This window comes from Oncorhynchus keta, chromosome 30, assembly GCF_023373465.1.
Source record: "Oncorhynchus keta strain PuntledgeMale-10-30-2019 chromosome 30, Oket_V2, whole genome shotgun sequence".
In the NCBI taxonomy this organism is placed as follows: Eukaryota; Metazoa; Chordata; class Actinopteri; order Salmoniformes; family Salmonidae; genus Oncorhynchus; species Oncorhynchus keta.
In genome coordinates this window covers 53,561,893-53,584,271 of record NC_068450.1, presented here as the reverse complement: position 1 = coordinate 53,584,271, position 22,379 = coordinate 53,561,893, and the positions used below count along the sequence as shown (strand labels likewise).

Here is a 22,379-nt window from a genome sequence, read left to right as displayed (position 1 = left end):
AAATTGGTGCATTCACCTTATGACATCCAGTGGAACAGCCACTTTACAATAGTGCATCTAAATCTTTTAGGGGGGGGGTGAGAAGGATTACTTATCCTATCCTAGGTATTCCTTAAAGAGGTGGGGTTTCAGGTGTCTCCGGAAGGTGGTGATTGACTCCGCTGTCCTGGCGTCGTGAGGAGTTTGTTCCACCATTGGGGGCCAGAGCAGCGAACAGTTTTGACTGGGCTGAGCGGGAACTGTACTTCCTCAGTGGTAGGGAGGCGAGCAGGCCAGAGGTGGATGAACGCAGTGCCCTTGTTTGGGTGTAGGGCCTGATCAGAGCCTGGAGGTACTGAGGTGCCGTTCCCCTCACAGCTCCGTAGGCAAGCACCATGGTCTTGTAGCGGATGCAAGCTTCAACTGGAAGCCAGTGGAGAGAGCGGAGGAGCGGGGTGACTTGAGAGAACTTGGGAAGGTTGAACACCAGACGGGCTGCGGCGTTCTGGATGAGTTGTAGGGGTTTAATGGCACAGGCAGGGAGCCCAGCCAACAGCGAGTTGCAGTAATCCAGACGGGAGATGACAAGTGCCTGGATTAGGACCTGCGCCGCTTCCTGTGTGAGGCAGGGTCGTACTCTACGGATGTTGTAGAGCATGAACCTACAGGAACTATAATATATATATATATATATATAAAAATATATGAAGCCATCTTCATAGGGGGTTCTGATTAATCAGATTGTCAAAGTCACTGATTATGATGTCACAGTAGCATTGAGTGCATTATGTTTATGGCGTAACAGTCCTTTATCCTGCCTTCCACAGGAGGAGATGGGAAACTGGGCCCCCTGTGCAAGTAGGCTGTCACTGCTGTGCAGAATGCATACTGAGATACACCCACACTCTACCAGGAGATTGGTCAAGGGGATGAATCTAGGCTAATCTAATAGTAAACCTGAAGAGAAACACAGCAAACAGATACTTTTGTATTTATTTTATGACAAGCATTGCAGTACCATACAGCAGTCTTCTCCAGCATTAAGTCAAGTGTTGTTGTATTTATTTTATGACAAGCATTGCAGTACCATACAGCAGTCTTCTCCAGCATTAAGTCAAGTGTTGTTGTATTTATTTTATGACAAGCATTGCAGTACCATACAGCAGTCTTCTCCAGCATTAAGTCAAGTGTTGTTGTATTTATTTTATGACAAGCATTGCAGTACCATACAGCAGTCTTCTCCAGCATTAAGTCAAGTGTTGTTGTATTTATTTTATGACAAGCATTGCAGTACCATACAGCAGTCTTCTCCAGCATTAAGTCAAGTGTTGTTGTATTTATTGCTCCATAATCTCGGGGACCCCGAATCAAATCTGGCGTGTATGCTGGTCATCTCAACAGTCTGTCGTGAGAGACTGCAACATGTTAATTGCAACATGCAGTCATTATAGTTTCTTATGGTTTTTATTTTATTTTATGGTGATTAACTGTGCTATAGTTCAAATATAATTGTCGGTATTACCTCAGACAATGTTGTGTCTGGTCCCTGTCTGAAAAGGTACTTTTAAAAAATTCCCTTAACCTTTGGCATACTACCCTTCTTAGATCTGCTTCCTGTGGTCTCTCTCCTCATCTGAATATGATTACTTCTGCAATCTATTCTCAATTAGCCTTATGGGAGGGATTGTGCACTAATAGAATCATACCCTATCGGTCAAACCACAGATCAAATTTGCACTGCTAGCAAAATCCAAATGGTCATGCAACCACTGCCACACAGTCACAGTCTGGATGTGTCCCAAATGGCACCCTATTCTCTATGTAGTGCACTATTAAGGGAATAGTGGGCCATTTAGGACGCCCACTCTGAGGTTAGGCTCAAAGTCAGCTTCAAAGTTAACCAAACACATATGGAGGTGCTTCTAGGGGTTCACGGCACTTATCATATTTCATTCCAATGCAATCAAGGCATCCCCCACACACACACAAAACACACACATTTAAAAACAGTACGCCTTCTCTAGGCCTACGCGATTGTCCTCTAAACTTTATTAATGCTTTATTACTAAAAGCAGACAGCTTAGAGCACTTTCTTCTTGGGAGAATATCAGACAACCAATAGAAAACCTTGTCCCCATCTCCTGAAAGGGCCAAGAGATGATAACCTCAGTTTCTCCCTGTGAGGCACAAGTTAATGCATCCCAAATGTCACCCTACTCCCTATATAGTGCGCTACTTTTGACCAGAGCCAGTAGAAGTAGTGCACTACAAAGTGAATAGGCTGCCATTCGGGACGAAGATGTGCCTAGCACTGAAATATATTTAAGGGAGAGTAAACAAATGGAAACAAACTGAAATATATATGTTTCTCTCCTCACGCCTCCACCCTCTAAGTTATTGCCTGAAGCTCCTGTTTTTAACGGTGCATGCAGTTTGCTGAGTTTCAACCTGGCTAGGTGGATAGCACAGTTAATGTACCTGACAGCAAAGCAATGGAATTCTGAGAAAACCTCTGGGTGTCAAATGAAAGCAAATTGTCAAAGCAAATAGACTCAGGCAGTATTGAAACTCTTTAGGAGTGTTATTGTGATGTCAAAGCTATTGAATAACTGGTAGAGAATACAGCCAGCTGGCCACACTGATAAGTCTATTTTACTGCAGCCTTAAGTTATGTAAGGCTGCTGCTGTTCTCCAAATGGGAAGATGAAGGACTGGAACAGACTGGACAAGAGAGATAGTGAGCTGGAAGGCGGAATGGGAAGGTGGGCTTGTTCCTGTAAGTAGCCTATATACGTTTTGGAAGAAGTTATTATTCTGTTAAGTTAGAGGTTGTGTTTAGTCTTTCAGGATAGCGTTAACAGTTCTGTACTGACCTTATATCTCCTTAGCCTTGGTAGGACTACACATCCCTTCCCAGACCCTCTCAGTGCGGTCTATCATTCTCTCATAGGACAATAGTGGTGTACAAGCCTATGGATGAGTGTTGCTCCAACAACATCTATGAATAGGATCCCTGAGGCCAATATGACTTCTTCCTTCCCTAGCTTCCCTAGTCTCTGGAGTCTATGCAAAGACTGGCATGACCCCTATAGGGCTGTTGGAGTTGAGTGTGACTTTAACTTTGACCAGGAAAAGTGCGTTATTTAAAAAGCCACAGTACCCTCTAGTGGCAACATAAACACAATTTAAAATCTTCCAGATATTTCCAGCGTAACATCAAAGTAAGGAATGCATTTCAACTTGAATTCAATGGCCACATTTTTTTTATGAAATTGGAATCAAGTTTATTTTTATTTATTTTTACAACAAAAGGACAAACTTGATTCCAATTTAATAAAAATAAAAAAACTATTAGGGTGGCCTACACTACATACATAACACACATAAGCATGAACATGAGAATACAGTACTATTGCTACAGTATCTTGCCACACAAAACATGCTTCTAATCTAAGAATCTGTCCAGTTTTTTCGAAGGCGTCTTTGCCAAGGTAGTCCGCCTGGCCCTCCTCCCACAGCCAGCGTTGCTCCAGATCATCCTCCTCTGTCTCTACAGCAGTCAACAAGGAAATAACCGAATGTTAAAAAACAAGATTATATAATAGATGAGGAACCAAGATGATAAATTATATTAGAAATAACCAAGATGATAACAAAAATAGATTAGGCAGCCATTCCATTCACCATCAGTCGGAAGAGTAATGAAAAATGAAAGATGGAGACATGAGGGACATTAAAATAAATCACTAAGGAATGGTTACCAGGAGGCCTTGAAGCAATACCATGTGTGATATTTTGTTGTTAAGGTCAAATATGTTAATACTGTTGTGCACCAGCAGAGGGTGTTACTACAGTAGAATGTGTATTTTTGCCATCAATTTCTCTAATGTTGACCATTTAAACATGGAAGATAGATTGACTATTTCTTAAATCAGTTCCTAATAGTAGGTTTTAAATATACACTGAGTGTACAAAACATTCGGAACACCTTCCTAATATTGATTTGCAAGAACAACCTCAATTCATTGGGGCATGGACTCTACAAGTTGTTGGAAGAGTTCCACAGGGATGTTGTCTCCAATGCTTCCCACAGTTGTGTCAAGTTGGCTGGATGTCCTCTAGGGCGTGGTCCATTCTTGATACACATGTGAAACTGTTGAACGTGAAAAATCCAGCAGCAGTTCTTGACACACTCAAACCAGTACGCCAGACACTTATTACCATAGCCCGTTCAAAGGCACTTAAATCTTTTGTCTTGCCCACTCACCCTCTGAACGGCACACATGCACAATCCATGTCTCAATTGTCTTTTACCTGTCTCCTCCCATTCATAACTGAATGAAGTGGATTTAACAAGTAACATCAATAAGGGATCATAGCTTTCACCTGGATTGACCTGGTCAATCTATGTCAAGAGCAGGTGTTCCTAATGTTTTGTACACTCAGCATATGTTAGTGTAGACAGGTGACGTACAGGTTCAGTGGCAGGATCCTCCATGAGGCTGAAGGCTGTGTCAGTGACCTCTGACTCCTCCTCACTGGGTCCACGTGGGTCTCCAGCTCCTCCCTTAGAGTGGGTAATTATTACCCACTAATTGGTTTACACCAGGTTGCAAGTATTGACTAAAATGGCCTCCATCATATAGGTCCCTGATTCAGATTTCAATAGGGGTCGAGAAAGCATTTTAGTCACTTTCTCACACTGTTCCTTCCTATGACGCATTGACATTGACAGGGCATATGCACAGCCTCTAGAATCACAACCTTAGTTGTGCCAGTGCGATAACCTTAATTTCTCTCAATTCATACCCGTTGAGCAAAATCCCTGAAGCTGATCGGAATTTGTAACCAGGTTAAAGAGATATCAGAATTAACAACTAATACTTACCACTTCCAAAATCCCTCAGACACCTAAGTCATAACTACTTAATAATCGTAATGAATAGATAATGCATAGGCAAAAGCTCAATATCACATTTTGTTAAATACTAACCATTTCTCCTGGCTTTGTGGGTAATCGGGCCTCTTCTCCCTTTCCTCTGTGAGCAGAGTGACTTCTCGGAGTAATGATTCTGTGAGGTTCTCTATCAACGACACTGTAGCTTCTCTAACCTTTGGCTTCTCCTCTCCCCTTTGGTTTTTCTTCTTCTCTTCCCTTTGGCTTTTCTTCTTCTCTCCCCTTTGGCTTTTCTTCTTCTCTCCCCTTTGGCTTTTCTTCTTCTCTCCCCTTTGGCTTTTCTTCTTCTCTCCCCTTTGGCTTTTCTTCTCCTCTCCCCTTTGGCTTCTCTTCTTCTCTCCCCTTTGGCTTTTCTTCTTCTCTTCACTTTGGCTTTTCTTCTTCTCTCCCCTTTGGCTTTTCTTCTTCTCTCCCCTTTGGCTTTTCTTCTTCTCTTCCCTTTGGCTTCTCTTCTTCTCTCCCCTTTGGCTTTTCTTCTTCTCTCCCCTTTGGCTTTTCTTCTTCTCTCCCCTTTGGCTTTTCTTCTTCTCTTCCCTTTGGCTTCTCTTCTTCTCTCCCCTTTTTATTTCCCCTTTGCCTTCTCTTCTTGTCTCCCCTGGCTCTGTGAAAGAGAGTGTGTACTGTTGAGAACCACCTAAGGTACGTTGGTAGAGGTGTGTAGAGAGGAGAAGAGAGGGTGGGTCAAGAGTACTGGACTCTCGTCTCTCTCTCTGGTACTTTTGCGTAAGAACAACAGACATGGGAAAAGACACATTCTCTATAGGATGTACCTTGAAGTCCAACTATGCAGTTGGACTACTACTTTACATTTACATTTACATTTAAGTCATTTAGCAGACGCTCTTATCCAGAGCGACTTACTTTAAATCAAACATTAAAATGTATTTGCTGTTAAAGATCAAGCTTTGCCATTGTAAGATTGGTTCCTTGGCTTTAAAACAAATTGATGATTGAGTGGGTGTTTATATTAGAGACGAGTGGTGTCTCGGGAAATTTCCGTACACTCACGAGTGTGTCTGCATCCAGGAACACACATTTGCTGTATTGGGTGAGGGTCCAACAGTGGAGCTTGGTGAAAGTGACCCCCCAGTTCTGGTTCTCCCAGCCAAGATAGATGTGCTTGGTCTCCACTGTCCAGCACGTCCACTACCAGGACCTGGTCAAACACATGGCCCAGGGCAGCCCTATGGGGAGAGAACACAATATTTCCTACAACTACAATCAGATTTGACATGACTTCAATACACAAAAAATACACTAGGTCCGCAGTGCACTCAGGATTGCAAAAGACTCCATCCAGTGAATCTAATACCCCCTTAACCGATGAGAGACAACATACTGCATTTGTCTGATTTTTCAAGGACCTCTGTCACAGACACAGAGTATAACTTTCATTCCAATTCGAATAGGTCATGCATCACTCAACGATATCATATTATATTTCTGTCCGAGATGCAGGGACTTCTCTCACCGTGCCTGGCTAGAGACATTAGTGGAGACCATCACAACAGTCTGGCGTGTGGTCGGTCCTGTGTCGTCGTAAACACTGTCCTACCACCAGAGCCCCCATGCAGTAGCAGTCTGTGGTGGCCAGGAAGACAAAGGCCTGGTTCGCTGGTGGCACAGGAAGACAAAGGCCTGGTTCGCTGGTGGCACAGGAAGACAAAGGCCTGGTTCGCTGGTGGCACAGGAAGACAAAGACCTGGTTTGCTGGTGGCACAGGAAAGAAGAGTGGGAGGTGTTGTTTATAGAAATAGATGACTAACACCCAGCAGGGGAGTTTCACAGTGCCATCAGCATTATCTTCTTTAAGAGTTAAAAGTAGTTCATTTCTCAAGTTCTTTTACCGAGAGTCAAGCACTTCCTTTTTTCCTCTTGCATTAAATTAGAGAGTGATGTCAATCAACTTGACACTGACAGGTTATATTAAAATGGTTATGATATAATGATAATAACTTACCTGGCATGGTGTGTGACAGCGACTCCTCTAAATGAATGAACAACTTGAGGCAGAGGTAAAAGTGATAAATGGTAATAAAAGTGTCAAAGTGATCGATCAGGTCCCGCACCACTGGCAGAGAGGACTTGGCAGAAAATGCACTGATTTCCCCTCAAATGAAACTCCAATATGTTGATGATACTGTAATCCGACAGTCCAGCGAGTCCAGCAGTAGTAACTGTCCCACAAACAATAGATACAGAATGATCAGTATAAAGTAATCCTTTTTTTTTTTTTACACAGCCATTTCGATTGGCTTTACAGCCGTTTCGATATTTGTTAATGTACTATGAGAGTTTATCTAAAGCCAGGGAGTATAACCTCAAGCTGGTAGCTACACAAATACATCTGATGTTTTTAGAGCAAGAGCCAATCAGAGTGAGTCTATTTGAGTTCTCGGTCATGTGTCACTGGTCATTTGACTAAAATGAAAACCTGCAGGGTTTAAGCAGGACCTTCAACAACTGTACTCTAGAGTCTGCAGTAGTCCAACCCCTGGAACTAAGGGCATAGTACTATGTGCAGGTGCATTCAATTCACTGTAGAACCATTGGTCAATCTTCATGATATATCCAAATGAATGATACTATAGACAACAACACTGACGTTGAAACCTGATGGAAAACAACATTACATTTAAAAAAATACCAATCAATTGTAAAAAGTTAACTTTATTGATAACAATAAGGTACATTATCGACAGCCCTCCATTGTCTTTCAGAGAAGGAATCAAGCTTCCTTCAAAACACACAAAACTAACTTACTACAATCAACTAAGTCAAATGATTTCCTGTATTGGTAAAGAATAAGCAGTAACACTTCTTCAGTTACAGTTACTTAAAAAGGTTTTAATTACATGTGCTGAAAGTTAAGAGAACAAAAATGGCAGATATCACACAGCAAAAAAGCAGCAGAGCTTTTATATGCATTCTTCATTAGCATTTACAGCACAAGTGGCACGGTAGAACATTCTAGTTTACCAGTTTGGTATCAACCCCAGGTATCGATTTCTATTCTTATCTGTATTGCATCAGAAATCAAGCAATCGTTCATAACAATCTTAAACAAGTATAACTTACAACATACAATAACCACTTCTCAGTATAAATGTTATTTTGTAAATAAACATGCACAATGTATTTAAAAAATATAGATATATATATTTCTGTCTATTTACCATGTGCATTTATGTTATCTTTCCTCACATAAACACTAACGAGTGGCTTGCACCCCAAACAATTAACTTAGTAGAAGACAAAACGCGACGCAGCTAAAAATTCAGCCTGAAACCAATCCTCATCCCAAATAGTACCCTACACACTCTTTTCATATCCACCAAAAGAATCTCTTTCTCTAAGGCACTTTTTTTTTCATCATACCTTAATCTATTCAAACATTTCTAAATCCTTTAGTAAAGGATTATATTTAAAAACAAGCGCTGTTATTTGACGAAAAGAGAGACCCTACTGCCAATCAGAATTTAATATATGTGGAGACAGTTAAAGTCAAACCAATAGGAAAGCTATGTGGAATGTAAACACAGTCACATGTAAAAATGTAGTTGTGGATACTAGCTAGGCCTACTAAAGTATGACATGAAAATGAAATGAAAATTGATGAAAAGTCAGCAAGTCGAAAGACAATTGTTTGGTACTGTACAATATACAATGAAAATGATTGACAGATCTTCAATGCAAAAAACATGTATTCAAGTTGTACATCTATCTGAGTGTCTTTACACAGCTAGATAAGGCACACACAAAAAAAGAAAACATATAACTAACATTCTCCCAAAGTTAAATTACAAATGAAAGACAAATGAAAAAAAAAATATTGAGATTTTATTGTGGGTTTTTTGCCCACTGACGTCTCCAGCAGACAGTTGATACCGGCTGATGGAAGAAGGTGTTTCTTTGCTAAAGGTGAGGCTCCTCTATGATGACCTGATCGAAGTTAGAATGACCTGAGCAAGTTGCTCATCGCTGGAATCAGAGGAAGCACAGAAATAATGGTTATGTTATGTTAACAAAAAAACAAAAATACATTGGATTTTAGAAGAAGTTAAAACCCTTCTCAGCAGACCTTTTTGCGAGGGCTCCTTTGCCCTAATCTGTAGGAAAGAAAAGGAGGGCAGAGAGAAGTAAAGAAACAGAGGAGTAGCCAGACCCACCCTAGATGGAGATAGTAGGTAGGGAGTATTTAGGAAGGTAGTAGATAGTGTAAGGTAGTATATTGGAGTTGTGGGTAGTATATTGTTGGAGAAGGGAGAGAGAGAGAGAGAGAGAGAGAGAGACACTAGTGAGATCTATAATAGCTAGTGCTTACATTGAGGATCAGACCGAGCTCCACGTGCGTTCTTTCCACTTTCTGGGTCTACACCTGAATGGAGAAATACATAAGCATTTACATCGAAGAACATGTTATGTGCCACAGACAACTTTATAGTGGGACCTCTAGACCCTTGTATCTTGCCCTGAGACATGGTTGTAGACTTGTATTAGATGCCATACAGGGATCGACAGCCAGGGCAACCTTTTATCCACTACTACACATACCGTACTGTACGTATCCCAATCCCATTCACTCACCTCCCTGAATCTTGAAACACAGTTTCTTCTTCTGGTAGGCAAAGTAGCTAGAGGCAGCACCAAGGAGGGCCACTCCGATTGCACTCACTACGCCAGCGATCTGACCAGATCCAGCTTCTACATCTACACAACAAAAAATATCCATTGTCGTTGTTGTTTAGTTGATAAGGTTGTTTACTCTCTGATTGATTCTTGTTAACTTAAATCGGTCAAATTCGACCGGAGGTGCTTTTCTCCGGTCGAATTTGACCGATTTAAGTTTTATCTCTGAAAATTGTAGTTAATTTAATCTGATTGTAATAAGGTTTAATGACTTTGTCCACACAGGGCATCTGAATACACAAAATACATTTAGATGATTTTTGATGTTTTATTTAACTTTTGTACAGCTGTGGTGTTCCTGGTCAAAAATTACCGGTCATTAGAAATTAATGGGTGAGACTACAATTAGTGTATAAAATTGAGTTCAGGCACATGCCCATTCATCAGATGGACACACTTCCTCTCCCAAACCCCCATATGCATGTGTGCTTGAGCGCGCACACACACACACACACACACACACACACACACACACACACACACACACACACACACACACACACACACACACACACCTCACTCCCATTCTTGGCTTCCATGGCAAACCCCACAGGAACCTTTCCCCAATAGAATCCTTCCCCAACAGGAACCACACCTGTTGGCATTCTCACAAACAATCGCAACACTGTTTCAATAATATATAGAACTTTTCTCGCAGCTCAGGTATATTAAGCTTTTTTGGGGCCTTTCTCACAATTCATTCCATGGCAGCACAATGACCAAACGATAACTGTATGTGAGGCTCTTGATCATATCTTTGATCATGACACTGGTGAGGAGAAGAGAGTCCTTGTTAAAAACTTTTACACAAATTAGTCTGTGATAAATAGAACGATATGTTTCATCTGAGTATTCATCCATAATTAATCTGTAAATAATCCATACATTATGCTTTCTTTACTAAAAAAAACGAGTTGTAGGAGCTCAGGTCAATAATAATATATGCCATTTAGCAGACGCTTTTATCCAAAGCGACTTACAGTCATGTGTGCATACATTCTACGTATGGGTGGTCCCGGGAATTGAACCCACTACCCTGGCGTTACAAGCGCCATGCTCTACCAACTGAGCTACAGAAGGACCACAATGAGGCCTACAGGCCATTAATAGCAAATAGAAGTTCAAAACGTGTAATTTTCACAATAACTTAAGTTGATAAAAAGATCTAACACGACATTAGGTGATAATATATGTATTATTATGGATTTATAATCAGCTGTATTGGGGCGGTAATTTTGGACCGGGAACACAGAATTCATTAACATGAAACAGGAGGGTTAAAGTATTTTAAAGAAAGTGTGAGTGAGTGAGTGAGGCTATTATTCATGTTGCATAATTTGCCTTTTTTCCCCTAAAACATAAGGCTCTAGTCTAGTGGCACACCAATGGAAAACATTTTGGAACTATACCATAATTCCACAAGGTGGTGGTCGAGAGCCCTTTTATGACGGCATCTGGTTGTAATGTGCTGGCAAAGTATTTCTGGGTAGAAAATAGCGCAACAACAGAACACTATGGGGGCTGAAACACAAATATTCCAGAGTTTCTCTTCAAAAACATCTTAAAACTATCAAAAACTATCTCGACAAAAGAAAAACATGAAACCTCAGAGAAAGCCACAGCCCAGTGATACAGTGAAGGACATAACACAAACCCAACTCCAAGGACACAGAAAGTAACAAAGAAATAAATACACAATGGGATTAAAGTGAACAAACACTTGAACCTCTGATGAATAAACCTTACATACAAGTAAAAACTGGTTTATCCCATAGAGAACCACTGTGAGTAATAGTGTATCAAGCATTGAAACAGGGCGGTGCCCAGGGTAACACCCCTACAAACGGTGACTTACTGCTGGAGAATGCAACCTACCGCCTGTGGCTACAATCGTACAGTTCAGTCCAATAACCTTCACCCACAGTCCCACATGCAAGCTATATTCTTCAAGAGCCGGGTGCATGGATTCCATCAACAGAAACCACGCTATGTGTTTAAACCAGAACACCGTGAATCAGAACACCGTTCAGCAGGCTTTATTAACATCTGAAGGGATACAACAACAGACAAAGAGACGACAATAGCAATGTGTTGATAGCTAACCTCTCTGCTGTAACACACACACACAAGGAAAAGAGGTAGCACTTCTAACATGGTAAGACACATTGTAATGGAAACAATATTTTGTATTTGAATGCAAGTGGCCAAAGAAACATTACCCCAATGAAAAAGACATCCGTTAACCTTACAGCAACATTCACCATGAGACATAAATCATTTGTAAACGCACAAGAGTGTATAACCTCTTCTGGCTGAACAAATATATCCTTCAGTGTTTCAGAATAAGTCATTCATGTTGTCAATATTGGAATCTGAGAGAACCGCATGGCAGTTTGTTCTGGAACACATTAGCGCAAAAAAAAGTGTTGGATCTTTCAACCGAGTGCTGTGAAGTTTGGCTACGCTAGGAATGTGTGCTGACTAGGCCTCTGTGTGGGGCTGTTAGGGCCAGGCTGCAAAAGCCTTAGTAAGTAACAGGCTCAGGGTATAGTAATGATGGGCTTGTTATGACAGGGTGCGACACAGGAAAAATATTTCAACAAAGACCTTCCGAGACAATGACCCATAATTGTCAAAAAACTGTAAACATAGCTTTTTTTTTACATCTTCATTATTGTTTTGCATTAATTGACATGTCATCTGGAAAGACTAATCACACAAGAAGGAACACACATATGAAGCAACTACATGCAATGCATAAGAATGCCTCAAAAACCACACTAACCGTGGAAAACGGGGGGGTGGGCGGGGGGCAATAAAAATAACCTTGATAATATCAGTAACCACTATCTTCAGGCTTATAGCTGTAACATTTTACAAAACAGAATCCCATAAGCTCAACACACGGGGATGATTCAGAGACTGTGACTTCAGAAAGTAAAGAGAAGGGTGGGGTGTCAAAGAGGGGATGGGGAGCACACCCACTCCTTAAGGGATAAAACCTCTGAACTTTGTACTAAACCTAGCTTTAACCCAGTGAAAACTGGAGCCTACACTCAGAAAAAAAAAAGATCTCTCTAGAACCTAAAAGAGTTATTCGGCTGTCCATTAGGAGAATCCTGTTTGGTTCCAGGTAGAACCAAAGAGAGTTCTACATGGAACCCAAAGGGGTTATCCTATAGGGACAGCCGAATAAACCTTTTGGAACCATTTTGTCTAAGTGTACAAACCATTGCTTTGTAAGATCAGCCCTGAGAGGTGTTTTAAAGCACCTCAAACCTTTAAGACCATGTAAACAACTAATCAGAACACTCCCTCATAGCTGAGCACCAATCAGAACATAGGTGGATAGATGATTTCCTGATTCCTGAAAGTCACTGGAGGCTCATTCATTGGCCCACATCCAAAAGCTCCATGGCCTTCTCTAACAGAGGCAACACTGCTTGCTTTATGTTGGATATCCAAACATGGACGCCCTCTGGCATGTTAGCATCTAGCATCTTCAGGAATTGGCCCCACAGTAGGTCTAGATCTGCAACGACACAGAATCGTACCTGGGTTTTAGGCTATGGCCAATAGCGTGCACCCAATCAAGCCAATCAGAGTTAATTCCCCTTTGCATCCCAAACCAATAGTTCCCAATGTTCCCATAAAGCTTACTGTACTTATTTACCCAGAAGTTAAACTATATTTCTTGCTACTTAGGAAACAATTGCCATCGCCAAGCATCCACTTGCACTATTTGATCAGGGAATCCTCAAAGCATTTTTCAACACATTTAGTTTGATAGACCTCATCCGCTCAGCGCAGCCCTTTCACTTGTTTTATTATTCATTTTCAATATCTGTGCTGTGTTTGGATTGAAACAGGGACTATAGAGCAACATAATCCGACCGTGAGGAGCACACAATAAAACCAGGGAAACAATCAGCCAACTTCCTGTGAGACAGGAAACGGATATGACTATAAAAGCACGGAGCTTAGTCCCTCAAGAGGTGTGGGAAGAATTAATTGTCACTGAGATTCTTCATAGTGCAGGCCTTTGACACCCTGGTAAAGATGAGTGGTAAGAGTTATATGAAAGGACTGGGTGTGGGTACAGTGGGCGAATACAGACTCTAAAGATTCCACCTAAATCTGGTGCGAAATAGCCCGGGAAATAGCCGTTCAACTTGACAAACGGCACCCCATATAATTCCTCCTCTGAGACGCTTGATTATTAACATTATTTATTGTAGAAATAAATGGATTGATTGTTTTACCTTGAGGTTGATCTGCAGGAGCATTACCTCCTCCTGAAGACGGAAAAAGAGAGCGAGAAAGTAAGCATAAATCCTATAAATGGCATACCATTGGGATCTGAGGGGGCTGGATCACTGGCACGTGCTATATATATATATATATTATTATTTTTTATTTTTATTTTAACAGAGCGAATTGAGATGCACTTCTACTCCCTCGTAGAATCTGTAGTATATACTTCTAGACATACTGTACATAGAAGTAGCTAGATAGGCCTGCGTGTGCTATTTACATGTATGTGCAAATGTTCATGGAGACTTCAGAGATTTATTGTATAAAGACTTCCATAGAGTTGGTCAAATATTTCCAGATTCCTTTCAACATGTCGTCTTTAGCATTCTGAAGCTCTCTTCCTAAGGGGCTCTAGTCATTAACTGTGAGGGTTGAAATCTTCCCCTTACGCCGACTTTAATAACAGTTCATTTCAGTTTGTTTCCAGCTCCTCTGGACTCTCCACAGTATCCTGCAGGATAGCATCAGACTAACAGCCATATGGCACTAATTACATTGGTAACCATGAGGGGTTTTTCTCTTCCCTATTTCTGCTTTTTGTTCTCTCTTTTGTAAAGAACAAGTAATTACCTCCATTCTAAGTGACTAAGAGGAAAAAGAGAAAGGAAATGCGCATACAGTTTTAAGACAGAACGGTTCTGTTTTAGTCCACAGTGAATTTAGCACTGCAATTAATTTTAATATGGCAACAACGGACCATTTCTGTCAGGTCCCCAGCCTCCCCGACATACTCTATTGTGCGGATTTTGACGTACCTTAGTCTGAGTAGAAACTACTCTCCCTCAACAGTTTGCAGGCCTACTGTTGGAAGTCAAACCCATGAACTCATTTGTTTGAACAGCACCCTTTGTCTGGCCTGTGACACTGCTTCTAAACTGATTTCAGAACAGAAATTCAATAATAAAAGCCCTAAATGTCCTACCTCCTCCTCCTCCACCTCCCTTGCCGGGATCAGGCTTGTAGCCACCGTTGTCGCTCACATCAAACAGGTCATTGTCTCCGAAGGACCCGCCACCTTCCAGATGAAAACAGTGTAGCAACAGTGAGTCAGTAACACTTAGCATTGTTCTCCTGGGAGTCCATAATAACAATACACAGTAGCACGCACATATGTGATCATCAAACAGAGGAAATGAAGGAATATATCTAATGCTTAGTACCGGTGCCTCCATCTTTAGGTGGAACAACAGCTGGTTTACCCGGTACGGGATCTATGGATGGTAGACATTACAGAACAAGGAAGAGGAGTCAGAAGTTATATTACGTTATAACACGTTATAATAACATTATAATATGTTTTCACACCGGGAAGCATGCCACTAGACCCTCATACCATTTCCTCCGACATTAGCTGTGAAAACATCAGCACCTACAATCACTTAAGCTCTTAAGTGAACGTGACAGTGTGGTTTAGCAGGTTTTTGAAGGCTCAAGAGGCCCAGCTTCTTATCAAGAGAGGTGAGAGTGTGAGAGTCACTGGACGCAAAGCAGGGGGAATCTCCTTTACATACGCAGCTATATCCCCATGTCTCAAGACATCTCGAGACGTCTCAAGACAAAAGGTGATTGCTGGGTATGTAAAGGCTGCTGAAGAAGAGCTTAATCATAGATAGCAGTGGGTATGAATCAAGCCCAGTTGATTGCTTGATTGAATGATTGATTCATTGTTTGTTTGTTTGATTGGGTTAAATAAACAGGGAGGGAGGGACAAAGAGAGTATCCCCAATATAGACCTACACCAAATAGAAAGACGTCTTCCCTAGACTGAGAACCTAACAATAACTCTGGCTTTACCTGGACCCAAGGCATCAGACAGGTCAAAACCCATCCCATCTATGAAGAGAAAATAGAACAGAAAACATTCTATGATTGTATCATTTACAATGGATGACATCTCCCATCTTGAGGTCAATACTAGGTTTGCTTTAGGGATCAGAACCAGGGCCTAAAATTAACTGTTTGGTCTGCAGCCACTGTGGTACTCGCCACTCTGATTTTTTTACCAGAATTTTTTTATTTTTAAATAATAAAACGTTTGACCTTGCGTTGTAATGTTTCTTAAACAGGAAATGTATTAGTAAGAAGTAATGTGGTATATTGGGATATAGGTTTCATATTTCATTGTGAAATTTGTAGCTATGAAACAAAACAGCAGAAATACTTTGAAAACAGCTACTGCATCATTTTTCCGCAATAAATTGCCACTTGTGCATTTGACTATTTTATTCACAAATGTAATGCTTGCTCTGTAGAGACCTGCGAATTGAACACTGTGGCAGGTGAAATAGACATTCCTACCTGCCAATACCTAAATCTACCCACATTTAGTGGATGTTAATTATATGCACTGATCAGAAAGTCTTCCTGTGTTCAATAATCTGATAGCTAGAATCCTGATCAAATTGGATGGATACTGTAATTACAAGTGATGGGTGTCATTTCAGCTCGTTGAGTTCATTTACTTACCATCAGCTGGTTTTTTGGGATCTACAGGTGCGGGAGGTGGAGGGGCAGGTTTGGGATCTGGAAAGGGCATCAAGTATATCAACTATAAGAGCATTGTATTCCACATTGGGGAAATGATTGGACAAATGATTGGAGAACATATTTAGTTAAGAACACATTAAATAAACACATTGACGTATCCATGAAATCTAAATCATCTGAGAACAGAAAGAGAATCTTAGCTGAAATACATGTGAGCTATCCATTCATTTGACAATTGTCGGCCATAGATGCCTTACTAGTTCCACCTTCTTTAGGAGGGATCCCAGCTGGTTTATCAGGCTCTAAGAAGAGGAAAGGTGAATCAAGGAAGATGGATTTCAAAAGCGTCAACTTTAAACCATAATTCCCAGGATTCTCACCCTTGAGTTGAACCATTTTAAAGCCAGGAAAGGAAAAGTTATTCGAAATATAGCATCATAAAAGAAGGCGATCCAGGCTGCGATTTGCTGAAAGGGATGGGTGTTTCATTTAGCCAGTGGTTGAATATAACTGAATACTACAACAGTATAACTATACAATTTGATGCAGTTATTAATCTATCACCCAAATTGCAAACTGGATGAACCCTTAAAGCACATCAGTGAAAAATAAATCCGAGCCAAGGAATGATCGAATCGTATTATCCCAGCACCAACGAGCTGATGAGAGTAAGTCTGTTGAATGGGAAGGGTAACCAAATGTAAGTGTGATATATAGAAAAGTTTGAGAGGAAAACCAACACCAACTTGGACAAAGAGAGAGCCATCTACACCTATTATTGTGTCCCTTTTACCTTCTGGACCAAGAGCATCAAATAGATCCAATCCAACTCCTGGAGATGAAGAAATATAATGGCGTTTATTTATGCTTATAGCATGATTATAACACTGTCGACACAGAAGAATCTGGTCATGTAGAGGGGTATTTGAAGAAGTGTGACAACACAAAAGGAAATCCTTGCATAGGGTTGATCCTTGCATAAGAGTCCCCTTCGGGGGCTGGGCCACCCTGCAGTCACATGCTGTGCTCATATTCTGTTCCTTCAAAGTGGTTATTGATGTGGTTCATGTTGAGTCATAGGAGTTGTGACTAATGAGATATCTATCTTCCCTTGCTAGTGACTTCTTGTTGACTTCCAGAGTTTGTTTCATCCCACAGTCAGTGTTATATTATGTGATAGGTTTCCCTACCTGGACTGGGATCCTTTGCAGGTTTCTTTGGCTGTTTTGGAATAGCAGTTGCCTTAGGGTTATCTAAACAAAGAGAGAGTTTTTTTTTTGCCTTTCATAAAATCACTAATCACATTATATCTATAAATCTATATAAATCTATAAGGCTGGAAATGTTAACAAAACAAACATCTGTACTATATTAACAGGATCATCATGTGTTATGAGTATTAAGAATTATAATTGTCATTTCTAATCACATATAAAAGATTTTCAGAAGGCCTACGTTATATTTGGACCTGAAATCCTGTTCAGTAATAACTAACTAACCAATTTGCATTATGCAAAATGCATTCAACTGGATCAGAGCCAGACAGCGCTGTGAGCAGTGCTCCAGATAGGCAGAGGAGGAAGACATACCACCTGAACACGGTGAGGAACAGCCATTACACCTGTTTCATCAATATGAACTACATCTACAGTTGGCTTACCTATCAACAGACATGAAAAAAAAATGTGAAAGATCAAGAAACTTACCAAAATCTAAGGCATCAGCAAGATCAAAGTCTGTGGGACAAAGATGAAATACTATTGGTCAGCCACAATTTCCAAGACAACGCCAACAACACTGGCTGTCTACGCATCTTAGTTAGCACCACTTTCTACTCAACTAACTCAACTAGCTTTTTCAACTGTGTCCTAAAAAAGTTAAATGGAACCAACAGTTGCTATGTGCGTGACTTTGATATTGTGACAGTGTTTGTGCTACTTAACAGCAGGTAGGACATCCTGTATTGGTTGCCTGGCGAGGTTTTGTTATGAGGGAACTGGCCTTGCTTGGCATGCAGTCTGTTGCGACTACAGTCAGTTACAGTTTGAAGGTTTGAAAATTGTATCACCCACAACCTGCAGTCAGAATGACTGCTATGGTGAATGACTTAATAAACAAGACAACCTGAACCAGTGGTTCCCAACCAGGGGTACTAGGACCTCCGAGGCTACTTGGCCTAGCCACAAGGCTTGAGAACACTCATGAGACCATAGGTCTACTAATAAAGTACTCATGAGGGGTTAAATCAGGGGTACTCTGACAGAACAAATTCTGTTGGCAAAAGGCTAGGAACCACTGAACTAAACCATCTAAACTAAAACAACCATCTCAGTAACGGGTGCAATAAGTCCAACCCCTCACAGATTGGATTCGTTTTTTGTTTTATTAAGTTATTTATCTTTGTATAGTATAACATCAATTAATCAGTCAATGTGTATGAGGAAACATAGATTTTAAAACAAACTATTCTAAAAATGAACATGCACCAAAAGCATGCTGGGAAATATGATAATGAGGGCCCCTCCCATGTCTTTTTTCACTCTGAGAGAGTTACCAGAAATGAACACAACACAGCCAAGTAACAACAACACCATGCGATTAAAAAGATTTCTTGAATCAAATGTCCTGTCCAGTAAGGTGACAGACATTCCTAACATTGATCTGAATAAGGCATGGGAAGACACATGAATTTCTAATGACTAAATGCACTCTAAACAGGATGATGGAAAAGTAAACAGTAGTGTTTAAAAACGGAATACTTCAAGAGATATATATATGCCTTCTCCTGGTTGGAAACTAACTGGAAAAAGCTGACTATCATGTTTAATCTTGTAATCTAAATGCATTTGATTAAGATGATAAGATTTATTGGCTAATCTAAATGCCTAATGTTTAAGATTTAAATACTGACATTTGGGTTATAAACGTGTCACATGTTTCATGGTTTTACAGTGTACTTTCAGAAGAAAGACCAACAAGCTATTAACTGTATCAACTAACTAAATATAACCCACTTGTACTAATTATTTCACTGTGTACTGGACACTTGAGGCAATGATGGGATAGTATGAAACAGTCTTTCTTCAGTTCAGTCTGGCTTTTAAATCTAGGCATCACATGTGTCATCATGAAGATAGCGTGCCCATCTAGGTAGGGGTTTGGGGCTGCATGCCTGTTGTCAACTCTAGCTAATCCTGGAGCAGCCTCACACAGGAAGCCAAGAGACACAGCCATTCACAGGGTGGGAAATATATTTTGAATGTTACATTCATTGGGTGCTGAGTATAACTCACAGAGGAGCTATAAGGCTGAAAAGTATTTCAAAGTCCACTATCTTACAGGCCTACAGATGTAAATCTTCCTGCAACAGGGTGATCAAATTAAGATCCGAAACGTATATATTTTTTTACAAACATTGCATTGTGGGAAAGAGGATCTGAAACATTGGTTTGAGGCAACAGTATCTGATAGTATCTGATTAAAAACTAGCAACTAGCAAATGTATTGCCAACTACGTTTGATGGAACTACTGTTTATCTGGATATTTTTCAACTGACACACAAGCTCAGAGAGCCTACAAAAAAACAAGGTTGGCTGAGCGGGCCTTGGCTTGAAAGTGTCTTGAAAGAAGAAAAACTTCAGCGAGAGAGTTGTTAGTATGCAGTACAGGGAACTGTTCTGCAAACCTCCCTTACCTTTCAGTAATTAAATCCTGCTAGAAAACAGAACACTCTCTCCTGTGCCTTAGACTTGTTTTTCAAAGTTGTGCCCAGTCATGCCAGTTAGCATTGCACGCACATGTGCTTCCCTATGAGCCAAAGACACTACCCTGATTATAAAGGGGAGACAAGACACACCCTTGAGTCATATACTACCACACTAAGATGAGTCAGAACTCTTCTGAGAGGAAGGATTATAACACTGTACAAGAAGTACACAAGTGTTGTAGTAGCCTACACGTTTGTAAGTGTTATACTGCCTTGCTGTTAAAAACTTCTTCAGGATCAGAAGGTCCCCTGTGTGACGGTTGAGCTAACGTAGGCTAATGCGATTAGCATGAGGTTGTAAGTAACAAGACAATTTCCCAGAAATTGGCAGAAAGCTTACCATATTGGCAGAAAGCTTATTCTTGTTGATCTAACTGCACTGTCCAATTTACAGTAGCTATTACAGTGAAGAATGCCATGCTATTGTTTGAGGAGAGTGCACAGTTTTGAACTTTAAAAAGTTCTTAATAAACAAATTAGGCACATTTTGGCAGTCTTGATACAAGAGTTTTAACAGAAATGCAATGGTTCATTGGATCAGTCTAAAACTTTGCGCATACATTGCTGCCACCTAGTTGCCAAAATCTTAATTGCACCTGGTCTGGAATAATACATTATGGCCTTTCTCTTGCATTTCAAAGATGATGGTACAAAAAAACTGTTTTTTTTTCTTTGCATTATATTTTTAACCAAATCTAATGTGTTATATTCTCCTACAATCCTTTCGCATTTCCACAAACTTCAAAGTGTTTCCTTTCAAATGGAACCAAGACAATGCATATCCTTGCTTCAGGGCCTGAGCTACAGGCAGTTAGATTTGGGTATGTCATTTTAGTCAAAATTTGAAAAAAAAGGGGCCGATCCTTATTAAGGTAAATGCATGTTATTCTTAGCTGTTCAACTAAACACTGCATGGGTGAGTGGGGTGCGAAACAAATGCATGCAACAGGCACGTGCCCTAACACATACGGGGGCACAGACATGGAATTTCCCAGTCTATTTTCTTGCCTAAATCTATAAACGTATTTCTACTACTTCTAGGCCAATCTTGTATGTACCTTGTCCAAAGGATAGGCCTAAGGAAGACTTTAAATAGGCCTACGTTACCATCAACATAACAACACAACAACAAGTAAACAACAACAATAATAGCAATGGTCATCATTATCATCATATTATTATCATTATCATAATAGCTATTCATAATAGGCCTAATAATGGCTTAGTTATGTATCCTGGGTGGGGGGAAAAAAACCTTACCCTGTGTTTTCGTTCCTATAGCAAGAGTTACAAACAACGCAATCCATAAGCAAGATTTCATGTCTGCTGAATAGGAAAGAAAACAAAAGTTTTCCTGAATTATCCGATGTTGGATCGATATGGCTATTTTAACTAATTCCTTGCACGGAGTTCTTTGTCAAAATAAATCGGTAACTTTAGGGTGTGTCAACGTCCCTACCAGCACTCGAGTGTTCTCCAGTTACAGATTGGCAGTCAACTTTCCAACAGAACGAAAGAGCAGTCGGGGTGGGTGTGCTGCGGTAACTTCGTAAAATAAAGGCGTTACCCTGGCCGCGCATCAGGTCACAAGCTGAGAGAAGTGAGGGGCATACGCCTACATTGACATTACTCTTGCTGCCTATCACCATCAATTGATTGAAAATGAATGTAATTATCCTGACTCAAACGCTATATGAACTGTCTCTATTCAAGGGAAATTATTATTTTCTCAGCATATGCGTATAGACAACACAAAAGCGATTTTGATTCAATTTCATGTTTATGATGTAAAAACAAATATAGAACACTGCAGACACCTACGTTAATATTATTTCCCAAAAACTCCTCAGCAGATCCAAATGTGTGGTACTCCCATAACACATTGGCTATTTGAACGGGGCGATTGTGCCATCTAGCGAGATGTCATGGTTTTCACTTTAATTTGTAACGTGCCTTTCCATACTGTGCGGTGTGCGTAAAAGCAAAGAAAATGTGGCAACTGGCCATGGTGAAAATGGTAATGAGAAATAATGTAATTGGCAGCTATACTACAAACTCTCATCTTGTAAAATAGTGTGTAGTAGGCTATGGCCTAATCGATGTAATGCATAGTCTATAATAGGAAAATGGCCAACATCGAATAACAGAGCACGATATTGAAATAATGTTTGCCTTATTATTTAAAA

General features: G+C 40.4%; 1 protein-coding gene across 5 annotated transcripts; it reads right to left on the bottom strand.

Annotated features, from left to right (window-relative positions):
• Positions 1 to 7,586: 7,586 nt before the first annotated feature.
• Positions 7,587 to 21,794, bottom strand: LOC118363726 (CD99 antigen-like protein 2). 5 transcript variants are annotated; one of them, XM_035744878.2, is made up of 14 exons: positions 21,653 to 21,788; positions 21,454 to 21,519; positions 18,133 to 18,162; positions 17,617 to 17,679; positions 17,220 to 17,258; positions 16,684 to 16,728; positions 16,406 to 16,462; positions 15,734 to 15,772; positions 15,100 to 15,150; positions 14,862 to 14,954; positions 13,888 to 13,920; positions 9,524 to 9,646; positions 9,261 to 9,314; positions 7,587 to 8,917 (listed from the first exon to the last, which is right to left on the bottom strand). In XM_035744878.2, the coding sequence occupies exons 1-14, from the start codon at positions 21,771 to 21,773 to the stop codon at positions 8,889 to 8,891; spliced, it is 843 nt and encodes a 280-aa protein (XP_035600771.1). In that variant the 5' UTR covers positions 21,774 to 21,788; the 3' UTR covers positions 7,587 to 8,888. The 5 variants fall into 5 exon arrangements, with proteins under 5 accessions (XP_035600771.1, XP_035600773.1, XP_035600772.1 ...); XM_035744880.2 differs by lacking the exon at positions 16,684 to 16,728; XM_035744879.1 differs by lacking the exon at positions 17,220 to 17,258.
• Positions 21,795 to 22,379: the final 585 nt, after the last annotated feature.